The sequence below is a fragment of the Coregonus clupeaformis genome, chromosome 7, assembly GCF_020615455.1.
Source record: "Coregonus clupeaformis isolate EN_2021a chromosome 7, ASM2061545v1, whole genome shotgun sequence".
Lineage (NCBI taxonomy): Eukaryota > Metazoa > Chordata > Actinopteri > Salmoniformes > Salmonidae > Coregonus > Coregonus clupeaformis.
The window spans coordinates 25,767,557-25,792,800 of NC_059198.1; the positions used below are offsets into that span (position 1 = coordinate 25,767,557).

The following is a 25,244-nucleotide window of genomic DNA, read 5'->3' on the forward strand; positions in this document are numbered from 1 at the left end:
GCCGCAGCCCGTCTGGTGTTCAACCTTCCCAAGTTCTCTCACGTCACCCCCGCTCCTCCGCACACTCCACTGGCTTCCAGTTGAAGCTCGCATCTGTTACAAGACCATGGTGCTTGCCTATGGAGCTGTGAGGGGAATGGCACCTCCGTACCTTCAGGCTCTGATCAGTCCCTACACCCAAACGAGGGCATTGCGTTCATCCACCTCTGGCCTGCTGGCTCCCTTCCTCTGCGGAAGCATAGTTCCCGCTCAGCCCAGTCAAAACTGTTCGCTGCTCTGGCACCCCAATGGTGGAACAAGCTCCCTCACGACGCCAGGACAGCAGAGTCACTCACCACCTTCCGGAGACATTTGAAACCCCACCTCTTTAAGGAATACCTGGGATATGATAAAGTAATCCTTCTACCCCCCTAAAAAAAAAAAAAAAAGGTGGTTATCCCACTGGCTATAGGGTGAATGCACCAATTTGTAAGTCGCTCTGGATAAGAGCGTCTGCTAAATGACGTAAATGTAATGTAATGTAATGTCAGAACTAGAAGCACAAGCATTTCGCTACACTCGCAATAACATCTGCTAACCATGTGTATGTGACCAATACATTTGATTTGATTTGATATTTGTATGGTTTGCTCTTCAGGTGAGCACCTCACCACTGCCCTTAATAATAATAAATAATATGCCATTTAGCAGACGCTTTTATCCAAAGCGACTTACAGTCATGCGTGCATACATTTTGGTGTGTGGGTGGTCCTGGGGATCGAACCCACTACCTTGGCGTTACAAGCGCCGTGCTCTACCAGCTGAGCTACATGCCAGTGGGTTGAAACAGCAGAGGGCTCTCAAACATTGGGAAACCCACATAACCTACTTGAATCATGTCTACACATCATTAATCCATTTATAATTGGCTAATATGTGTGTGTTCTAAATGCAAAAACTTGTCCATGACTAATCCATATACTTAATATTAACAGAGAAAACCTGCCAAACAGAAATTATGACTGTTTCAACTTTGAACCATGAAAAACTGATTGTTTTCATGAGAATAAAAGTTAAACCTGGAAACATCAATGTGTGCGTCAGCGTTTATGTAGCCTACTATGCCAGCGTTAACTACTCTGATGATTAGGGGACTAGAATCAAAGTGGGAGGGATTAGTCGCACACTATGCATTAAGAATGCACGCCTCTTTAGATGCGAAGTTCGAAGCGATGGGTAAGCGCGTGTGTAACGGCTGCAAGTAGAAGGCAAGGAAAGGCGCGGGTAGTGTTTAACATCGATGGAGCTCGTGTAATTTGGTCTACAAGCATGAAGGCTTTCAGTAAGTATTGGAATGTTTGAGGGACGTTTACCGGCTGCACTGAGTCGATATGTGTTGATGTGCCATGGCTCCGCGATGTTATCACCTCTGTGTGCTTGTGTTCTGTCCTCCTCACGGTATCCGGATGGGAAATCGCTGCAGAAAAGTGGCACAGTGGCCTCGAAATTAATTCCAGAACTCTCCAACATTTGCAAAGTATTATAAAGATATGGATAAACACTGCAGAGTGAAGGAAGAAGCCACGTCAAAGGCAGCAAAGCGCAAGGAAAACAAACAGAAACATGGACGGCTTTTTCGAAAGAAATCATTGAAGTCGGTTGGGAGTTTTGTAAATAAAATTATAAAAACTTTGGGCACTTTTACCCACTTTGGAGACGTTGAAGTTCAGGGCGTAGAGGATGACGATGGAGGGTTTCGTGACGGGACACCTTGCACACTCAGCGCCAACTCAGGAAATATCAAAGAGGATGTGCAGATCGCCGGGGATGATCCTGTTAAAAATAATTCGATAGCTTCTTCCCGTTGCTCGGTGAAAGAAAGGGTTTTATGGTGCTATGGTGGCAAAATTCCAGGTGTTCTTGGCTTGAAAAATCACGGGAACACCTGTTTCATGAACGCCGTGGTCCAGTGCTTGAGCAACACTGACCTGCTCGCAGAGTATCTCGGGTTGGAACGGTACAAATTGGATTTGAGTCAAAGCAGAATTAATGGAATTGTTAGAAGTGAAGACACGCAGCATGCCAGAGGTGAAGTCACTGAGCAGTTGGCATCACTTGTTAGGGCACTCTGGACTCTGGAATACATTCCGCAACTGTCAGTGGAATTCAAGGTAGGCTATAGTTGGCTATTCTTAAATTAAGTTGCTCTTATACCTGTGTACTAACAATATACTTACTATGTAATAAACACAGGACAAGCAATTTAAGTACAAGAGAGCCAGGGTCGAAGATAACTGCTGTATTTCCATTTGCCCCTGACTTCACCTATGACCTGAACTACGAACTACCTTGATTGAAACCGCAACAAAAAAACAATGCTGCTGTCAATCCTAACATGGTAAAAAACAATTTGTTTGACATTTGCCTAAAATATTGAGGGGATTTACAGAAAATTTTATCATATTGGTCAATAAGCATTACACTGTTAGTCTACACTTGTTGTATACGAAACGTGATAAATAACATTTTATTTGATGTGATATTCCCAAAATGATGCCTGAAGCACTATCCATGACATTGGAGTTAATAAGATTTATTAGCCTATAGGTAACCTGTTTATTTCTTTCTCCAGAATTGATTACTTTATAAGTCAGTGCATCAGCAAGCTTTGATAGCCACTACAGTGCTTTTATAGTCTGTGGTTTTACCCAGATGGCTTTTAGTTCACCACTTACTAATGAGGTGGCTGGCTGGCATAGTGTGCCACTGGAGGCTGAGGGCATGGGTTATCAGGTGTCTGTCTGGAGTGCTGAGCTAGCACTTTGTTCCTTCAGACACTCACAGCACAGAAGAACCTTGAACGTAAACAATGGACTTACTATACTCTAAACAGATTTTCGTTAGCCGGTGTGTTATATTGAGCGTTGTCCAGGTATGGCGGCTTTGGACACTTTAATATTCCAGTCGCTGAGAGGATGAACATAGCACCTGGCTGACTCCATTTACAGTATTGGAGTGTTTCTGAGTAGGACACACTTCATTATGTTAGTTAGGCAACATTGTCATAGAGAAGACTGTTCATTGAGAGGAACACTCTCCATTAAAGGATCTGAGTGTGGATCTGAGTGTGGATCAGGAGGCTGTGACAGTATCAGTTTCCCCTCAGGCTTTCCCACCCTGCCCACGCTAAAGAGGAGGAAAAAACTATTATCACACTCCCGCGCCTGCAGTGCTAAGCTCCTATATAGTTCAAGGCCAGATAAAGAGAAGATGATAAGGGGTAGGACAATAAATTCACAATGGATTATTCTTAGAAATGCTAATTGCTCTGTGAGGAGAAGAGGTGTAAGCATAGCTAGATGCACACCTTCACCCTGCGTGGTGCAAAGCCAGGGGCTCCATCACTTTGCCACCCTCTGGCTCAGTGTAATGTACTGGAAGTAAAGGAGTTCGAGACGTTTGGTCTGGGTGGTGGTCAATGAGGGGCAGATTGAGAGTGCCCCACCACAATACCAGACTAAAAACCATCCAGAGATGATATTACCTTTATTGTGCAGTCAGTGCTGCACCTCCTGTCAGAGAGGTCTCAGGGGAGAATCATTCCTAACTAGTTTACTTTGTTTTCTGTCTGACCCAATGTTCTGTGTGACCGTTCCTGTCCTCCAAAAAGTAACTATTTCTCACACTCTCACACTTCTCTGGACACCCTGCCAACTCCTCACCATCTATAGCCACTTCCTTCTCATCTTGTGGGACACTCCTATCAGATTTTGAGAGGACAATAATCTGAGCTGGCTTCATGTAGTCAAGGTAGTTGAGATCTCAAGATAGCTGTAATGAAAAACACTCAATGCATGTGATGAGATCTTTCCTGTGTTTAAGCACACACAGGCGTGCATCTTGGCTGTGGCTCTGTGACCAGAAGGGTCCTGAGTTCATGTCTGGCTGTCTAAAACAGTCTTCTACGTAATACCACAGCTGCCTGGAGACACCATGAGATAATCAGATAGCTGTCAGGCCCCAGTCTGAGCCCATAGGCCATGGAAGCATCAGACAACACAACCAGCCATCTATAAACAATCAAAAACCTCACCCCGTAATTTAAATGGCCCACTTCATAATTATCTCAGAGCAGAGTTCTCAAACGGTATTATCAGTCACTCCACATGCCTCTGACAGAGTAAGAGGAGATACGGTGAATAGCATAGACAAGGAATAGCAAAGAAGGTGGATAAGTGTTTGCGTCACATCCCATAAAAAAAATATACAAACACAATTTTGGAGGAGAAAATGAAGTAAACTTTATGATGTAACACAATGTTTCAGCAAAAGCAATTCGGTGGTTGCACACATTTGTGCTGTTCAGCCACAGGCTAATATTCACTAATATGCACTCTAAGTAAACTCTAATGTGAGAATGACTGACAGCCTGACAGAAAGAGCTATACAATGCAAGAGGTGACTTTTCAGTCCTCATTATAAGTAGGCAAAATGTATTTTGAGTGAATTCAGAAGAGATGTCCTTGGTTGATTTAGAAGCAAAAAGTTATCATTAAATGGTGATCTGTCCCAGTGTCCTCTCAGGCAGGTTGGTGGTGCAGACAGGAGAAAAATAAAACAAAAAGGTAGCTATCGCAGCGCAGGATGACTGGCACTGAGCCACATTCCAGTAGCACCTGGCAGGACTGACGCTGTAGGGGGAGGGTTACGTAATTGTTGTATCGAAGGTTAAGCACAGTGGCCACAACTTTATATATATTCTGCCCCTTCATCATGTCCTGCCTGTCACTGTCCTCCGATCTGAGGGCTTCATTCTACCTGCTCTGGGATCAGAATCAGATGTGTGTTTTAAAGAGTATCTGATATGTTTGTCCTAGTGCATTCTCTGAATCCCTCCTGGTGGATTTCACTGTTTGCATAGAGGGGCCAGAGAAGGTTTGAAAACAGAAACTCAAACAGTTACTCAACAGCTAGTATATAGGTTTCCATAACATGGGAGAGGCCTAGGACAAGGGTCAGGGAGGGTAGCGAGGGAGGGATGAAGGCCTCTTGAGCTGGAATTCAGTCCTCCCTCCCTATGGAGCAGATGGACTATCTGGTCGTGATTGGAGGCTAAATCAGTTTAGAGTTTTGACATGTTTGTGTGATGACTCATCACGCTGACAGTGACTCTGCTTCCAAGTATGTGTCAATATTTGAGTTCTCCAAGTTGGTCTTTTAATGATTAGGCTATCTGATCTGGCAGAGCTTTTGGTTTCAGGACTTTAAATATGAAGTTAAATGACTCGGTGAAGTCGCAGGGAAATGACACTTGTTCTTGTTCTTTAAATCTTATCTTCAGGCGTACACAGGGGTTAAATTGGGCTGGGTCCAGCACCCGGCACCTATGATTCAAATGAGAGCCAGCCAAAGCTCAGACCCGGTACCTTTGGTCAGGGGCATCATGCACCCCGAAAATCTGAGGGGGCACAAAGTAAATGAGGATGGCTGGGGGGTGATCCGTATTGGGGATATGTCCCCTGTCCGGAACTTGGAGAATTTAGCATTTTTCAAACACCTGAAACAGCTTTTTGCTGCAATCTAGAACCATAGTAATTATGCTTAATTCTATGTCAAAACTGTTCCTTTTTCTGCATATCTAAGCATAGGTTACCTCTTCAGCTGTCTGTATCCTCCTGACTGCCTTTATTTTTTTAAAGAAACGAAATATGCTTTTCTGCATCTCTGCAAAAATGTGTGTAAAATATTGAAAGTAATGTGAGTCTTATTCAGTACATAAAGTAATTGCTTGCGTTTCTAAAGGCATGCCAGCTAAGATAGTTAGATTATCTATCTACTCTAACTTGATTGATAGCCTGAAATGGCTTCTTGGTAGCTAGTTATGAGGTTGGGAGATTGGGAACCTATCTGGGGATAAAATTGCTAGGTGGCTAGTAGTATTACAGAAAAAATGTCATAATAATAATAATATATATAAACAGGACAAATCTGTGGGGGCACGTGCACCTGTGCCCTCTATGGGCATGACACCTCTGCCTAATTTTGAATTATATAATGAAGAGTGAAGAGGCTGACCTTCTAGGCAGAGTTGCAAAGAAAAAGCCATATCTCAGACTGCCCATCTTAATCTTTTCTTTTTATTGGCCAGTCTGAGATATGGCTTTTTCTTTGCAACTCTTCCTAGAAGGTCAGCCTCTTCACTGATGACGTTGAGACTGATGTTTTGCGGGTACTATTTAATGAAGCTGCCAGTTGAGGACCTGTGAGGCATCAGTTTCTCAAACTAGACACTAATGTATTTGTCCTCTTGCTCAGTTGTGCACCGGGGCCTCCCACTCCTCTTTCTATTCTGGTTAGAGCCAGTTTGCGCTGTTCTGTGAAGGGAGTAGTACACAGCGTTGTACGAGATCTTCAGTTTCTTGGCAATTTCTCGCATGGAATAGCCTTCATTTCTCAGAACAAGAATAGACTGACGAGTTTCAGAAGAAAGTTATTTGTTTCTGGCCATTTTGAGCCTGTAATCGAACCCACAATTGCTGATGCTCCAGATACTCAACTAGTCTCAAGAAGGCCAGTTTTATTGCTTCTTTAATCAGCACAACAGTTTTCAGCTGTGCTAACATAATTGCAAAAGGGTTTTCTAATGATCAATTAGCCTTTTAAAATGATAAACTTGGATTAGCAAACACAACGTGCCATTGGAACACAGGACTGATGGTTGCTGATAATGGGCCTCTGTACGCCTATGTAGATATTCCATAAAAAATCAGCCGTTTCCAGTTACAATAGCCATTTACAACATTAACAATGTCTACACTGTATTTCTGATCAATTTGATGTTATTTTTATGGACAGAAAAATAGCTTTCTTTCGAAAACAAGGACATTTCTAGGTGACCCCAAACCTTTGAACGGCAGTGTATATTGTTTAGACTAGTATATTATATCACCCCTTACCCCCGGGCGCGCCCCGAACTAGGGACCCCCCACCTCCCAAACCCCAGTTTAACCACTGGGCGTACATACGGTATGTCACATTATTTTTCCAGCAGAGTTTTACAGTACCAGCACCCACTATAATCATTATCATGCTTAAGTTGCTTGATGATGACACTACATAGAAAGAGGCAGTGTATAACAACATTCGGATGTCATCTAATGTAGCTGCTGTTACAGTAAAGAGCCCTAGCAGTGGGACTGGTCCATATTAATTGTCAGTTTGAGTCAGGTACCTCATAAACAAGAGCGTTAATCATACACACATATTACACAGTCCAGAGTTATACGTAATTAGGTCAAAATGGCCATTGCGGACACCACAGAGAGAACTATACCTTATCTACAGTATCAATTATTTATCTGACGCAATTACCACATTCAGAGACACTGATGAAGATAACTATAATTGCCATGGGAGATTTGCAACTCCAACAGCAGCTTGTAATTGAAGCATTATGTGTCCACAGAGAGCTTATTTCTGGAAACTGCCTTGGAGAGTTAATTTAAAGTATGTCAACAGTTAGAATCTTTATTGTCTGTACACAGCCATCAGACTAACTTAGGCAATGTAGAACACAACAAAACAAGTCGTACAACATCGATATAGGCCTTTCATCTTGCTACCTCAATTGTGCATTGCCTTCCATGCAGTATATTTACAGTAGGGGTTGTACAATGAGCGAAACTATTACATGAGGGCTATCTTGTTTGCCAAAACTGTGCTGCCAGTCTCGAAGAGGCCATTATGTCATGCTGTTCTTTCTTGACACAAAAGGGACAGACTTGCTGCTGGCACAGGGACAACCAGACAATGGCTTTGTCTGTACAGTCTGAGTAATGGCCCTGTGATTGTGATGTTTTAATTTTGGTGACCACAGTTGGTGTAATTGTGTGTAAGGACCTGACTTTGCCTCTGACTAAAAATAGATACTGTAGGAAGAGGAACACTTTAAGACAGCATTAGGAGACTACTCTCTCCTACTCCTACTTTTGCTTTGACACATCCCAATAATCACTTTGCTCTCTGTTTATGAATGGAGTGTTCACTTTGTACAATGTTCAGCTGAACAACTACTTTGAAGATAGGTACAGAAAGCAGTACCTCCCACACACAGTGTGTTATTATACAGGTTGTACCAATCTGGCTGTGATGATAACTAGACCTACTGTACTGTATGATAGAGTCATACAGTGTGTCTGATAGATACCAGGGATTATTAGGCAGTGTTCACAGGCTGCTGTTCTCTCCATAATCTCTCATTACTGCTGAGGCTCCTTCAGGCTGCCAGCTGCGGTTCAGCCGGTTAATTCCAGCGTAATTGAGTCGTGTGCCACTCAGTCTTAAACCGCAGATTTCAACTTACATTGTGTTCCGTGTGGGCTTAAGTATTCCTCAACCTACAGTGAGGGAAAAAAGTATTTGATCCCCTGCTGATTTTGTACGTTTGCCCACTGACAAAGAAATGATCAGTCTATAATGTTAATGGTAGGTTTATTTGAACAGTGAGAGACAGAATAACAACAAAAAAATCCAGACAAACACGTCAAAAATGTTATAAATTGATTTGCATTTTAATGAGGGAAATAATTATTTGACCCCTCTGCAAAACATGACTTAGTACTTGGTGGCAAAACCCTTGTTGGCAATCACAGAGGTCAGACATTTCTTGTAGTTGGCCACCAGGTTTGCACACATCTCAGGAGGGATTTTGTCCCACTCCTCTTTGCAGATCTTCTCCAAGTCATTAAGATTGCGAGGCTGACGTTTGGCAACTCGAACCTTCAGCTCCCTCCACAGATTTTCTATGGGATTAAGGTCTGGAGTCTGGCTAGGCCACTCCAGGACCTTAATGTGCTTCTTCTTGAGCCACTCCTTTGTTGCCTTGGCCGTGTGTTTTGGGTCATTGTCATGCTGGAATACCCATCCACGACCCATTTTCAATGCCCTTGCTGAGGGAAGGAGGTTCTCACACAAGATTTGACGGTACATGGCCCCGAACCATCGTCCCTTTGATGCGGTGAAGTTGTCCTGTCCCCTTAGCAGAAAAACACCCCCAAAGCATAATGTTTCCACCTCCATGTTTGACGGTGGGGATGGTGTTCTTGGGGTCATAGGCAGCATTCCTCCTCCTCCAAACACGGCGAGTTGAGTTGATGCCAAAGAGCTCGATTTTGGTCTCATCTGACCACAACACTTTCACCCAGTTCTCCTCTGAATCATTCAGATGTTCATTGGCAAACTTCAGACGGGCCTGTATATGTGCTTTCTTGAGCAGGGGGACCATGCGGGCGCTGCAGGATTTCAGTCCTTCACGGCATGGTGTGTTACCAATTGTTTTCTTGGTGACTATGGTCCCAGCTGCCTTGAGATCATTGACAAGATCCTCCTGTGTAGTTCTGGGCTGATTCCTCACTGTTCTCATGATCATTGCAACTCCACGAGGTGAGATCTTGCATGGAGCCTCAGGCTGAGGGAGATTGACAGTTATTTTGTGTTTCTTCCATTTGCGAATAATCGCACCAACTGTTCTCACCTTCTCACCAAGCTGCTTGGCAATGGTCTTGTAGCCCATTCCAGCCTTGTGTAGGTCTACAATCTTGTCCCTGACATCCTTGGAGAGCTCTTTGGTCTTGGCCATGGTGGACAGTTTGGAATCTGATTGATTGATTGCTTCTGTGGACAGGTGTCTTTTATACAGGTAACAAGCTGAGATTAGGAGCACTCCCTTTAAGAGTGTGCTCCTAATCTCAGCTCGTTACCTGTATAAAAGACACCTGGGAGCCAGAAATCTTTCTGATTGAGAGGGGGTGAAATACTTATTTCCCTCATTAAAATGAAAATCAATTTATAACATTTTTGACATGCGTTTTTCTGGATTTTGTTGTTGTTATTCTGTCTCTCACTGTTCAAATAAACCTACCATTAAAATTATAGACTGATCATTTCTTTGTCAGTGGGCAAACGTACAAAATCAGCAGGGGATCAAATACTTTTTTCCCTCACTGTACTTTTTTGTGACACGGTGATATCTAAGGATGTATTTCATTTGATGTTGCTTTCTTAAATGTAAAAAAAACGGTCTTTATATCTGTCAGTTAAGTTTGGGTAACACTAGTACTATAGTTTTGTGTGTGTGGTGGTGAGACAAAAGTTTCTGAATAACTGAATATGAGTCAGCGACCTCATTAGGGGGTTCAGTGGGAGCCATTCAAGGTCAGCTCTGATTGGGCTCAGCAGCATTTGAGGATTTTCTGCCCGGGACCTGAAATAGCTTTGTCTCAGACAGTGGGCGACGAGGGAAGCGTGAAGAGCATTAGTGAAAATGTGCAATTCAAGAATCCCTCTGTTCTGCGTTCTGTGGAGACGGACATAGGGCTTGATGCAATGATTGACACGCTGTGGGTCCACTTTGTGCACTGTGCCACCGGAATTAGGCCTACAGCTGAGCTTCCTGAAGTAGGGATCCTGTGTACAGCCACAGGTGGACCAACAGACACACCTAGGGTCCTATCAAATCTGCGATGCGGAGAACGTGGACAGAATCACGGAATCCAGACATTAAAATGGAATTCAACAATATTAAAACATTTATTGAACTTAATAAGAAAACAACTAAATGTATTGAACTTGTTAGAAAATTCAGTCATTTGCACAAGATTATCATAAATCAAATCAAATCAATCAAATAAAAAATTGAATCAAATTGTATTTGTCACATGCGCCGAATACAACAGGTGTAGAACTTACTGCTTACTTACAAGCCCTTAACCAACAATGCAGTTTTAAGAAAAATAAAGAGTTAAGAAAATATTTACTAAATAAACTAAAGTAAAAAAAAAAATAAAAAAAAAGGGAACATAATAAAATAACAATCACGGGACTGTATGCAGGGGGTACTGGTACCGAGTCAATGTGCGAGGGTACAGGTTAGTCAAGGTAATTGCGATAATATGTACATGTAGGTAGGGGTAAAGTGACTATGCAAAGATAATAAACAGTGAGTAGCAGTAGCATAAATACAAAATAAAAAGGGGGGGTCAATGCAAATAGTCCGGGTAGCCATTCGATTAACTGTTCAGCATTCTTATGGTTTTGGGGTAGAAGCTGTTAAGGAGCCTTTTGGACCTAGACTTGGCGCTCCGGTACCGCTTGCCATGCGGTAGCAGAGAGAACAGTCTATGACTAGGGTGGCTGGAGTCTTTGACAATTTGTAGGGCCTTCCTCTGACACCACATTGTATAGAAGTCCTGGATGGCAGGAAGCTTGGCCCCAGTGATTTACTGGGCCATACACACTACCCTCTGTAGCGCCTTGTGGTCGGATGCCGAGCAGTTGCCATACCAGGCGATGATGCAACCAGTCAGGATGCTCTCGATGGTGCAGCTGTATAACTTTATGAGGATCTGAGGACCCATGCCAAATATCTTCAGTCTCCTGAGGGGGAATAGGCGTTGTCGTGCCCTCTTCATGACTGTCTTGGTGTGTTTGGTCCATGATAGTTTGTTGGTGTTGTGGACATCAAGGAACTTCAAGCTTACAACCTGTTCCACTACAGCCCCGTCGATGTGAATGGGGGAGTGCTCGGCCCTCCTTTTCCTGTAGTCCACAATCATCTCCTTTGTCTTGATCACGTTGAGGGAGAGGTTGTTGTCCTGGCACTACACTGCCAAGTGTCTGACCTTCTCCCTATAGGCTGTCTCATCGTTGTCGGTGATCAGGCCTACCACCGTTGTGTCGTCGGCAAACATAATGATGGTGTTGAAGTCATGCTTGACCGCGCAGTCGTGGGTGAACAGGGAGTACAGGAGGGGACTAAGCACGCACCCCTGAGGGGCCCCCGTGTTGAGGATCAGTGTGGCAGATGTGTTGTTGCCTACCCTTACCACCTGGGGGCGGTCCATCAGGAAGTCCAGGATTCAGTTGCAGAGGGAGGTGTTTAGTCCCAGGGTCCTTAGCTTAGTGATGAGCTTTGAGGGCACTATGGTGTTAAGACATGAACAAAATGCAACACGTGAATGCCGCTGTCTGTGCCCGTTTGTCTACCACTTTTTGTGTAGCCATTAGCGATGATGCTAATAATGATCCATCTTCTGGTAGATGGGAAGGCTTTGTCAAAAACCTTCTCAATTAAATGTTAACTACAAAGTAGCCTATACCTACCTGGCAGAAAGATATTATGATTATTTGCATCAATCCAGTCCCGATTTGTTTAGAAAACACTGCAATCACGTGTGCTACTGAAACACCGCTAACCTAACAGTGAAAATGTAGTACATTTTTCCCAGACATCAAAAGTGGTCTCCTGATGTAGATTAAACATTGTTGCGGACTTAAAACATAAAATGTTGTTGTTTTTCTATTTCAAAAAAATATTTTGAGAGCGAAAACCAGAAACTGGGGAAAAACAGAAACCTGGAAAAACCCAATGGAGATAACAGAATTTGAGAAAAAACGAATGGAATTTGGCAAAAAAATAAAACTGATTATATAGCGCCCTACACACCTCAGTTGGCCAGTGAATATCGCACTGTGTGTTTCATGTTTCTATGTAAGCGGGAATGGCAGTGAACAAACCAATAGCTTTTGGTAATGCAATTTTGGTATTCCAGCTGCTACCGTCACATCTCAAATCCTAACAGGCTGTCAGATTTGGAACTGAATTATCTCACTGCTGTTTTCAGTTTTTTTCACTCTTATGCAAAATGTTTGGATTATCCGGACAGCAGAAGGTTATTCATGCATTTAGACAAGTCTTACTTCAAAAGCATACTGTGTGGTTATAGTACATTCAACTTGAATTACTTCAATGTAACCATTTTAAAACAACAGTCAGCTAATCTGTTTTCCCTGTCAATTGAAGACTCACTTATTCACCAATGTTTACAATTCAGTTTTACATTGACTCATTCATTAACCATGTGACTCTCCTTTCCCTCTCTAGACTATAGTATCCAAGTATGGATCCCAATTCCGAGGAAACTCCCAACATGACGCCCTGGAGTTCCTGCTTTGGCTTCTGGACCGAGTTCACGAGGATGTCAACTTGTCCTGCTGTAGCAACAATAATAACAAGACCAAAGCCCCAGGGAAGGTAAGAGTGCCTTCTCCATCCACTGTCACACAGTCACATTGAACTGAACTGAATTCAAAGTTTAGGCTAGAGCCACAAGTCTCAGCAGTGCCTTGCACTCCCCACTCACAAGAGCAACAACTACTGTCTGCAATACCTTGCTGTATCTTCTCATCTTTTCATATACTTACAGAACCTTGGTTTCACAACAGAACGTCGGTTTCTCCAGGCTTTTGCAACAGCATCTTTAAGTGCTTTGCAGCTCTAAGTCTGTACAATTTAAATTCAGCTCTCAATTATTGATGTACTTATCTACCCTTGGATCTATACTAAAATGTGCTAACACAGCATTAATCGACTTTAATTGATGTACTCTGTGATTCGGAGAAGTTCTGAACAGAGGTGAGATGAAGGGCAGCATTGCATACAAGTGACATATTTCCTTCTCTTCTGTGCTCTAAATGGCATATGATTCAACAGATACATTTTGAAAATCCCGTGTGAGGGATAAAGCTCCCTCTATACCTTGTATTACCTACCCCCTTTGGTGAACTTGTTCATGTACCTGTTTGGAAACAATTGTCTCTCTGACAAACGTATTTCCTGTGTTTGAGGGGAGAAACAGCTTAGTGCTGTTGTGAGGGGTTTCCGTAGGTCTGTCTGCCAGTTAATATGCCCTGTGTGCTGCAGCCTTCTAGCTGATGCCACAAGTGAAACTGCTGCTGTCACAGGAGGCCTGCAACTTTGTTCTATAATGCCTTCTGTGCAGCCTGAGGAGTAGAATCAAAGCTGGGTAATTTGCTGTTTGATACTTTCTCTGTGCGTGGCTCCTCCTGAAGGTAGGCCTGTGGGCACAGCGGAGCCTGACACCCCCTGGATAGGCCTTTGATCTGTTCAACTGTGCCCATTAGCAGGGAGTTTCATGCATTATTAAAAACATTTCTGCTTTTGAAATACACCCCCTCTTTAGCAGTGTTATCAGGGTGATAACCAATGGAATGATTCATAACAAGTGCTAAATTCACCGTTGGTGAGTCATCACAAATAAATCTAAATGATATCAGTGTCCCTGCTCCCACAGGCATTACTCCACTGATTTATTCTGTTGTATCTTCGCTATTCTGGTGGAGGGGAATTTCCGTCTCAGATTCACAGAACAATACATCACTGTATTTGGGATTCAACATGTGTTTATCAAATTGGTATGTGAACACACAGATAACAATCTGCGTGTTTAGTAACAGAAGTGAGATGCATGGTTTGAGGGAGGGTAAATGGTGCAGTGTTCCGGACCAGCACAGCTTACTACATGATGAAATTGGCCAGAATGAAGCCATTGGCTTGGTTACGGCTAGGCCTGCTGGCTCCTGTTTTGGATAAAACACAGTTTGGTCTCAATTGAATTTGACACTCTGCATACTTGGGGCGGCAGGTAGCTTAGTGGTTAAGAGCGTTGTGCCAGTAACCGTAAGGTCGCTGGTTCTAATCCCCAAGCCGACTAGGTGAAAAATCTGTCGATGTGCCCTTGAGCAAGGCACTTAACCCTAATTGCTCCTGTAAGTCGCTCTGGATAAGAGCGTCTGCTAAATTACTAAAATGTAAATGTAAAAATTAATAGACATGAGATCAAAATAAGAGGTGGTCTCAAGCCGTGGGCTGTTGAAGTGAATCTCACTGACACTAACCACATAGGGACCTACTGAAGCAAAGGCTTTGGTTAAGACTAGAAACTAGACTGTGTGTAGGCTAAGACAGAAGTTTTGAGATTCAGTTGCCAATGTGAACTCAGCTTTGTGGTCTTGTATGTAAGACTCCTCAAAGTGTGATTTTCATACTTCATCTACAGTTGAAGTTGGAAGTTTACATACACATTAGCCAAAAACATTTAAACTCAGTTTTTCACAATTCCTGACATTTAATCCTAGTAAAAATTCCCTGTCTTAGGTCAGTTAGGATCACCACTTTATTTTACGAATGTGATAATTTCCGAATAATAGTAGAGAGAATGATTTATTTCAGCTTTTATTTATTTCATCACATTCCCAGTGGGTCAGACGTTTACATACACTCAATTAGTATTTGGTAGCATTGCCTTTTAAATTGTTTATCTTGGGTCAAACGTTTCGGGTAGCCTTCCACAAGCTTCCCACAATAAGTTGGGTGAATTTTGGCCCATTCCTCCTGACAGAGCTGGTGTAACACTCAGGTTTGTAGGCCTCCTTGCTCGCACACAATTTTTCAGTTCTGCCCACAAATGTTCTATAGGCTTGAGGTCAGGGCTTTGTGATGGCCACTCCAATACCTTGACTTTGTTGTCCTTAAGCCATTTTGCGACAACTTAGGAAGTATGCTTGGGGTCATTGTCGATTTGGAAGACCCATTTGCAACCAAGCTTTAACTTCCTGACTGATGTCTTGAGATGTTGCTTCAATATATCCACATAATTTTCCTTCCTCATGATGCCATCTATTTTGTGAAGTGCACCAGTCCCTTCTGCAGCAAAGCACCCCCACAGCATGATGCTGGCACCCCTGTGCTTCACGGTTGGGATGGTGTTCTTCGGCTTGCAAGTTCCCCCCTTTTTCCTCCAAACATAACGATGATCATTATGGCCAAACAGTTCTATTTTTGTTTAATCAGACTAGAGGACATTTCTCCAAAAAGGACGATCTTTGTCCCCATGTGCAGTTGCAAACCGTAGTCTGGCTTTTTTATGGCGGTTTTGGAGCAGTGGCTTCTTCCTTGCTGAGCGGCCTTTCAGGTAATGTCGATATAGGACTCATTTTACTGTGGATATAGATACTTTTGTACCTTTTTCCTCCAGCACCTTCACAAGGTCCTTTGCTGTTGTTCTGGGATTGATTTGCACTTTTCGCACCAAAGTACGTTAATCTCTAGGAGACAGAACGCGTCTCCTTCCTGAGCGGTATGACGGCTGCCTGGTCCCATGGTGTTTATACTTGCGTACTATTGTTTGTACAGATGAATGTGGTACCTTCAGGCGTTTGGAAATTGCTCCCAAGGATGAACCAGACTTGTGGAGGTCTACAATTTTTTTTCTGAGGTCTTAATAATAATAATAATAATAAGGTCTTGGCTGATAGGTCTTGGCTGATTTCTTTTCTGATTTCTTTTGATTTTCCCATGATGTCAAGCAAAGAGGCAGTGAGTTTGAAGGTAGGCCTTGAAATACATCCACAGCTACACCTCAGAAGCTTCTAAAGCCATGACATCATTTTCTGGAATTTTCCAAGCTGTTTAAAAAAGGCACAGTCAACTTAGTGTATGTAAACTTCTGACCCACTGGAATTGTGATACAGTGAATTATAAGTGAAATAATCTGTCTGAAAACAATTGTTGGAAAAATTACTTGTGTCATGCACAAAGTAGATGTCCTAACCGACTTGCCAAAACTATAGTTTGTTAACAAGAAATTTGTGGAGTGGTTGAAAAATGAGTTTTAATGACTCCAACCTAAGTGTATGTAAACTTCAGACTTAATAATATAATATTTAGCAGACGCTTTTATCCAAAGCAACTTACAATCATGCGTGCATACATTTTTTTTGTGTATGGGTGGTCCCGGGGATCGAACCCACTACCTTGGCGTTATAAGCGCCGTGCTCTACCAGCTGAGCTACAGAGGACTCAACTGTATCTTCCAACAGGTTAGCAGGTTAGTGTGTTTGCTTATGGGTGGGTGTGTTCTTGTGTATATGGGTGTATGCATGTGTGTAGGCTAAGTGATGCTCTGTGAGATGTGTGCGTGTGTGTGTGTGACAGTGAGTGTTTGTATGGGCCTCAGTTCATTGAGCCATTAAAATTGGTTGTTTGTTGTGAGCAATGAGCATTAGGTCCCCTCACACGCACTTCCCCCCTTTCTCCAATCCCCCCCCCCCTCCCTCTATCTCCATGTTTCTGTTGACACCCCCCTCTTTGTTTATCTGGTAATATACAGTACTATGCAGTGTCTATCTAATACTTGAACAAAGCTTCAATTTGTGTCTGAGATGGGTTGCCCTTCAGTGCAGGACCAGAGGGCACAGGAGGTGATCTGGACTGTGTCTCTGTCTCTCCGTATGAGGCCACAGAGGACATCAGAGGAGGCTGGGACTGGAGGACTGCTGATAAGGCCTGTCATTATAAGTCTGGGACACGTCAGGGAAAAAGTCACCACACTTTGTTAACACCCAAGAGTCTGACGGTGTGAGGGACGAAAACCTGCTGTTTTTGACAGTGTGCCGCTCTGCTTCATCATTGCTTTTACACACTTTTACTTTAGTTTATGCAAGACAAACTGGTAATATCAATTTGGTTATCTTCCCACACCACACCTCCTGGTTCACCTTTCTGTGTGAAGGAGACACATTTGAACTGTTGAACTTGTTATTGTGTTGTCTGTCTGAGGGACTCTTCCTCCCTGTTATGTGGCCCCTTAAGCCCTGATTCCACTGGCACTTTGAAGTCAACCCAGTTTGGGCTGGCCTTGGTGGGCTAGCTCAAATTGTGTTTCCACTGCCTCCAGAAATGAGAAATGATGTCATGTTGCTAGGTAGCCAATATGTGGCTGCAGCTGGTTTCGCTAATATTGCATAACAGGCTAGCTAGCTAGCTTAATTCCTACCTTGCTTGCCATGGCATAGGTTATTAGCTAGCTAGCTAGCTAACCAAGCAAACCAGACGACAGGTTTGAGATGATGTAGCTGGCTAGCTTTCAATATGACCTGGCCAGCTAAAATTCCTGCTAGCTGACGTTAGCTAGCTAGCTTTTTTAAACTCTGATGTGCTAGCTAACGTTAGTTAGTTAGGATTTGAGGGCTGACTGTTCTCATAAAAGTGTATTGTGTAGTGCAAAAATGAATGAAGGATCCAGCTATGGTGGTAATTCGTGTCATGTCTGACTACTGCAGTACTGCTTGTCCATGTGCTAGCTAACAGCAACAATCCCAGACGAGCTAGCTAAACGTTGTATCAGCATCCAGCAGTGATCAGCTTAGTGGTTGCATAGTAACGGCGTCACCAGCCCGAATTCTAATCAAGCTGGCACCAGTTGTAAAACTGGGCTGCGCTGGCCCAGATTTCCCTCGACCCAGCTCGAATTTGAGAATTCCATTAGAGCCAGCTCGAATTTGGCCCTAATTTTAAGTGCCAGTAGAAACGGGGCTTTAGTGTCAGAGCCTTTGTTCTCTCTCCATGGCAACAGCATAGGCCCTGGTGCTGTCATGGCTTCATCATGTATGCATTAGCCTGATTTAAACATCAGATGATCTTTTCCGCTCTGGCTGTTGAGTAAAGAAAACCCCTTCCAGAGGCTCATTGCTTGTCTCTGTGTTGGCTTTATACTGACAGGAATAGGAATCATGCTTTATATTGACCTCAATTAGATCTGTGGAAGTCATTATTAACCTGCCCTGGAAATCACATCAGCATGTCCTCATTAATGCCAAAGCTATTAATAATGACAGTCTACTGAGTCATTTAGCCTGAAATACATGGCTGACTAATCGATGGACAGACATCACCTCTCATGCAGCTGCATCTAAATTAGTACTAAGCTAATGCTACATGTTCTGTAATGATATGGGGTATGCCAGCAAAGGTATATGACTGTCGACTAACATACAGTTGAAGTCGGAAGTTTACATACACTTAGGTTGGAGTCATTAAAACTCATTTTTCAACCACTCCACAAATTTCTTGTTAACAAACTATAGTTTTGGCAAGTCGGTTAGGACATCTACTTTGTGCATGACACAAGTAATTTTTCCAACAATTGTTTTCAGACAGATTATTTCACTTATAATTCACTGTATCACAATTCCAGTGGGTCAGAAGTTTACATACAGTGGGGAGAACAAGTATTTGATACACTGCCGATTTTGCAGGTTTTCCTACTTACAAAGCATGTAGAGGTCTGTAATTTTTATCATAGGTACACTTCAACTGTGAGAGACGGAATCTAAAACAAAAATCCAGAAAATCACATTGTATGATTTTTAAGTAATTAATTTGCATTTTATTGCATGACATAAGTATTTGATACATCAGAAAAGCAGAACTTAATATTTGGTACAGAAACCTTTGTTTGCAATTACAGAGATCATACGTTTCCTGTAGGTCTTGACCAGGTTTGCACACACTGCAGCAGGGATTTTGGCCCACTCCTCCATACAGACCTTCTCCAGATCATTCAGGTTTCGGGGCTGTCGCTGGGCAATATGGACTTTCAGCTCCCCTCCAAAGATTTTCTATTGGGTTCAGGTCTGGAGACTGGCTAGGCCACTCCAGGACCTTGAGATGCTTCTTACGGAGCCACTCCTTAGTTGCCCTGGCTGTGTGTTTCGGGTCGTTGTCATGCTGGAAGACCCAGCCACGACCCATCTTCAATGCTCTTACTGAGGGAAGGAGGTTGTTGGCCAAGATCTCGCGATACATGGCCCCATCCATCCTCCCCTCAATACGGTGCAGTCGTCCTGTCCCCTTTGCAGAAAAGCATCCCCAAAGAATGATGTTTCCACCTCCATGCTTCACGGTTGGGATGGTGTTCTTGGGGTTGTACTCATCCTTCTTCTTCCTCCAAACACGGCGAGTGGAGTTTAGACCAAAAAGCTCTATTTTTGTCTCATCAGACCACATGACCTTCTCCCATTCCTCCTCTGGATCATCCAGATGGTCATTGGCAAACTTCAGACGGGCCTGGACATGCGCTGGCTTGAGCAGGGGGACCTTGCGTGCGCTGCAGGATTTTAATCCATGACGGCGTAGTGTGTTACTAATGATTTTCTTTGAGACTGTGGTCCCAGCTCTCTTCAGGTCATTGACCAGGTCCTGCCGTGTAGTTCTGGGCTGATCCCTCACCTTCCTCATGATCATTGATGCCCCCACGAGGTGAGATCTTGCATGGAGCCCCAGACCGAGGGTGATTGACCATCATCTTGAACTTCTTCCATTTTCTAATAATTGCGCCAACAGTTGTTGCCTTCTCACCAAGCTGCTTGCCTATTGTCCTGTAGCCCATCCCAGCCTTGTGCAGGTCTACAATTTTATCCCTGATGTCCTTACACAGCTCTCTGATCTTGGCCATTGTGGAGAGGTTGGAGTCTGTTTGATTGAGTGTGTGGACAGGTGTCTTTTATACAGGTAACGAGTTCAAACAGGTGCAGTTAATACAGGTAATGAGTGGAGAACAGGAGGGCTTCTTAAAGAAAAACTAACAGGTCTGTGAGAGCCGGAATTCTTACTGGTTGGTAGGTGATCAAATACTTATGTCATACAATAAAATGCAAATTAATTATTTAAAAATCATACAATGTGATTTTCTGGATTTTTGTTTTAGATTCCGTCTCTCACAGTTGAAGTGTACCTATGATAAAAAATTACAGACCTCTACATGCTTTGTAAGTAGGAAAACCTGCAAAATCGGCAGTGTATCAAATACTTGTTCTCCCCACTGTACACTAAGTTGACTGTGCCTTTAAACAGCTTGGAAAATTCCAGAAAATGATGTCATGGCTTTAGAAGCTTCTGATAGGCTAAAATACACAATTTGAGTCAATTGGAGGTGTACCTGTGGATGTATTTCAAGGCCTACCTTCAAACTCAGTGCCTCTTTGTTTGACATCATGGGAAAATCAAAAGAAATCAGCCAAGACCTCCACATGTCTGGTTCATCCTTGGGAGCAATTTCCAAACACCTGAAGGTACCACGTTCATCTGTACAAACAATAGTACATAAGTATAAACACCATGGGACCACGCAGCCGTCATGCCGCTCAGGAAGGAGACACGTTCTGTCTCCTAGAGATGAACGTACTTTGGTGTGAAAAGTGCAAAACAATCCCAGAACAACAGCAAAGGACCTTGTGAAGATGCTGGAGGAAAAAGGTACAAAAGTATCTATATCCACAGTTAAACGAGTCCTATATCGACATAACCTGAAAGGCCGCTCAGCAAGGAAGAAGCCACTGCTCCAAAACCGCCATAAAAAAGCCAGACTACGGTTTGCAACTGCACATGGGGACAAAGATCGTACTTTTTTGAGAAATGTCCTCTGGTCTGATGAAACAAAAATAGAACTGTTTGGCCATAATGACCATAGTTATGTTTGGAGGAAAAAGGGGAACGCTTGCAAGCCGAAGAACACCATCCCAACCGTGAAGCACGGGGGTGGCAGCATCATGCTGTGGGGGTGCTTTGCTGCAGAAGGGACTGGTGCACTTCACAAAATAGATGGCATCTTGAGGAAGGAAAAGTATGTCGATATATTGAAGCAACATCTCAAGACATCAGTCAGGAAGTTAAAGCTTGGTCGCAAATGGGTCTTCCAAATGGACAATGACCCCAAGCATACTTCCAAGGTTGTCGCAAAATGGCTTAAGGACAACAAAGTCAAGGTATTGGAGTGGCCATCACAAAGCCCTGACCTCCTATAGAACATTTGTGGGCAGAACTGAAAAAGCGTATGCGAGCAAGGAGGCCTACAAACTTGACTCAGTTACACCAGCTCTGTCAGGAGGAATGGGCCAAAATTCACCCAACTTATTGTGGGAAGCTTGTGGAAGGCTACCCGAAACGTTTGACCCAAGTTAAACAATTTAAAGGCAATGCTACCAAATACTAATTGAGTGTATGTAAACTTCTGACCCACTGGGAATGTGATAAAATAAATAAAAGCTGAAATAAATCATTCTCTATACTATTATTTTGACATTTCACAATCTTAAAATAAAGTGGTGATCCTAACTGACCTAAGACAGGGCATTTTTACAAGGATTAAATGTCAGGAATTGTGAAAAACTGAGTTTAAATGTATTTGTCTAATGTGTGTGTAAACTTCCGACTTCAACTGTATAGTGGGAGTTCAGAAGGTGTCAGAGTTGGGCTCCAATATTTTAGTTTCAACTCCCCAATTCAAGCAGTAAGGTTCTCCTCTCTCCTGACTCTGAATTAAGTATTCTTCTTGAAAACTTGATTTGAGGTAGCCCTCCTACAAGCTTGTAATTATTTTTTCAAAAGAATACTGTCTAACAGAATAAACTCTATATCAATAAATGACATGTGTACACACACACACACACACACACACACACAGACTAGCACTGTGTGGTCTCTGTCCAGAGCAGAAAATATCTTAAGACAGTCGTCTCTTATGTTTAGCCAGACCCTCTCCCAGCCGCCTGTGAGTGGACTGAGCACCGGCGTTGTCATGGATCTCATTTTTATCAGTATTGAAACATGTGGCCTGATAGACTACAGCCAGGGAAATAATCCCAAGGCTCATACAGTGCACTACCTACTAATGAGATTTATCCTGCTATTCTCACTGCCCCCCTCCCTCCTCCCCTGGCTCAAAGTCTGCTACTTACCATTCTCACTTATCCCTTTATTGGTCTTTTTAGAGTCCTCTTAAGAATTTACAGTAGTATCAGCTAGCCACCCACAAAGGAGCTCTCCTCAGGGGAGAAGGCTTTATGGCTCTCTCAGGTGACAGACTCCATGAAGAGAAGTCTCCCCATTTTAGCACTGCTCAGACATCTATCACATCTAACTGTGTTTATCCTTCTCACATCACAAATAGTCAAACCCTTGTTGACGTCTGGGAAAAGGGGCTTGAAAGAGGGAGTTCAGAGGAGTTTGAGGGTTTGTTGTGTTGTGTTTGTTGTTGTGCTGTGGCAGGCTGCAACTCTGCCACCCTGCCGGAGCTATTGCAGTGCCAGTGGAGTAAGCCCGGGTCACCGGGAGGGTGGAGGGAGGGAGGCAACTGGTTTGTAAGTCCTCTCATGTCACCACAGAGCCCAGGGAGGGAGCTCCCTGCTAACCCAGGGGCTGAATTAATTGTTTTTCAGCACACGTTTGGTCACCATAAGCAGCACAAGAGACCCGGAGGAACAGTGGGAGTTCTCCCACCCCTGAGCTTCCAAGCTCTAGGGCAGTGGTTCCCAAACTTTTTCACTCTGGCCCCCCTTCAATCATTGGGGAACATGCCGCGCCCTCCCTCTATGGGCACAAGTACTGTCCATGAAACAAACTTTTCACACCCCTTTTGTTGGCCGAGAGAAAATGTTGCAGTTTTAAAGCTCATTTCCTGCAATTCTACACATTTTGCCATGTTTTATGTGTGTTCATGTTATATCTGAGCGACTCAAACATTACAACAAAATCAACAGGATAAAATACCTAGTAAAAAACATTAGCTGACATGGGCTAGTTGATCTGGACATTTCGGACAAGTTATAGATAGCTCTCTAAGGTCTGCAATGACTGACATGACAAGAGGAAAACTGCTGATGCACTACACCCAATTTCGAAATTGCACCTTGTGCATTCTACTATTATCAAGAGTAAGTTGTAAGCTCGACTGAGTTCCTTAAAAAGAAATACACACGCAGGCACACACACACACTGTAGTCACATCATGGAACTGGCATTCAGTTTGTTGACCGTTTATCACTTAGGAAACAGTGCTGGTGTGAAGCTCTCTCTCTGTATCATGAATGCGGCCCTTTGTAAGCCGGAGGAAGAAAGAGACGCTTGTTGAGCACTGCTAGTGAAGAGCGGGAGAGGTGAGACAGGGTTGTGTTGGGCTCTGTATAACAGTGTGGCTGTGGGTGGGGAATCCTTAACGGGTAGTGACAGACTGACAGATAAGCAAACCTCCATTCAAGGACATCAATGTTGCAGATTCAGTACAGTACAGCAACTGTTGTCATGTTTGATGATATTTCAATTATTTGTATCTGATTTACAAATGTGTTTACTTATCCAGAACAAGGAGCAGTTTGGGTACAGTAAGGACTTTTGCTCTCAGTGAACCCTCAGCCCTCATACAGAGTTGGAACATGAGTAGGGGACTGTGGATGTAATGCAGTCAGTGCTGTCACAGCAAACACACAGGCAGTAAAAAAGCTTTTGAGAGATTTGAGCTGGTCCAAGCCATTCACTTCAGGGAATGGGATATTCTCAAGAGGGCCTTGGGAATCTACTGTATCTGTGCCCATAGAGAAGCAGAGGGGGGGGGGCACATTGTTCAGGGTTCAGTCTTGGGACAAAGAGGATTATGATCAGTGGTACTCATGATGCAAGCCAGGAAAAGAGATAGCACTGAAGGCTAGCTACCAGAGACTCTCAACAACAGAAGGTCACTACGCAGGACATTCCCATGCAGGGTCAAATGAATAGTTATGTCCTGCACTGGTTCCTCAGCCACGCTGAGAACAATCACAGCTATAAGTATCAAGGTCACCAAAGTCAGAAACACTATCCTCAGAACCTTTTAAGGCATCATCCTCTCTTCTCTTCCCTGTCTCCTCATAAAGATCTGTTGTAATTTACAGAGAGTGCACTAACTAAGCCCCCCACCAATACCTAACCACAATAACATGACTTACAGCAGCACCGACCGGCACAATGGGCCATGTGTGGTCACTGTTTTCCAGTCAGGGAGGGCAGGGTGCAGGCCTATTGTGCCTGTGAATGTTTCCTCTCCCCACCTTTGATTCTGTCTGCACTGTAGATCAGAATGGCTTCCTGTGACTCGGAGCCACCCAGCTGGAAAAGCAGCTTGGAGGAAAGGGTACCAATATGACCGCTCTGTGTTTGTGTTCTCCTTTGAACTCTAACCCAGATTAGTGTTGATTGGCCGATACATACTGGGCTCATGTTCTGTATCGCTTCCCCACAGAGCCTGAGAGTGTTTTTGTGTGTGTGTGTGTGTGTGTGTGTGTGTGTGTGTGTGTGTGTGTGTGTGTGTGTGTGTGTGTGTGTGAGTGTGCGCATGTGTGTGTGAATTGCTGTGTGTGTGATCTTTCAACTGTTGACTTCTCATGGAGGTTTAATTTGAGAGCGTCCCTCCCTTTGCCAGGAGCACTGTTCTTGAAAAAGGACATTTTAAAATGTATCTGCAGTCTGCCGGGGTTCCACTGGCACAGACACAATTAAGATGCCTCAGACACCCCAATGTATCACTCAAGGTTTAAGGAGCAGTTAAGGACATTTCTATATACTGCACTGTCGCTGAGCCACCACTTCTGTGTGGAATGCCTTCTCCAAGTCTACCTGTAAAAAGGTTCATAATTATATAGGCTAGTTGGCAGCAGATTTCCATGACCGTTTGACTTCACTTCACTTTATTTGGATATCTTTGATAAGTAATTTTGAATCGGGTAACATGTTTTGTAAACCACCTGTGTATAATACA

At 43.4% G+C, this 25,244-nt stretch overlaps 1 protein-coding gene across 1 annotated transcript in view; it reads left to right on the top strand.

Moving 5' to 3' along the window:
* The first annotated feature begins 1,207 nt into the window (after positions 1-1,207).
* LOC121568977 (ubiquitin carboxyl-terminal hydrolase 43) overlaps positions 1,208-25,244 on the top strand; it is a 102,332-nt gene continuing 78,295 nt past the window's right edge. The window contains exons 1-2 of the mRNA XM_041879525.2: positions 1,208-2,150; positions 12,920-13,069. Of these exons, the coding sequence (XP_041735459.1) occupies positions 1,530-2,150; positions 12,920-13,069 (771 nt within the window). The 5' untranslated portion in view covers positions 1,208-1,529. The remainder of the gene's footprint in view (positions 2,151-12,919; positions 13,070-25,244) is intronic.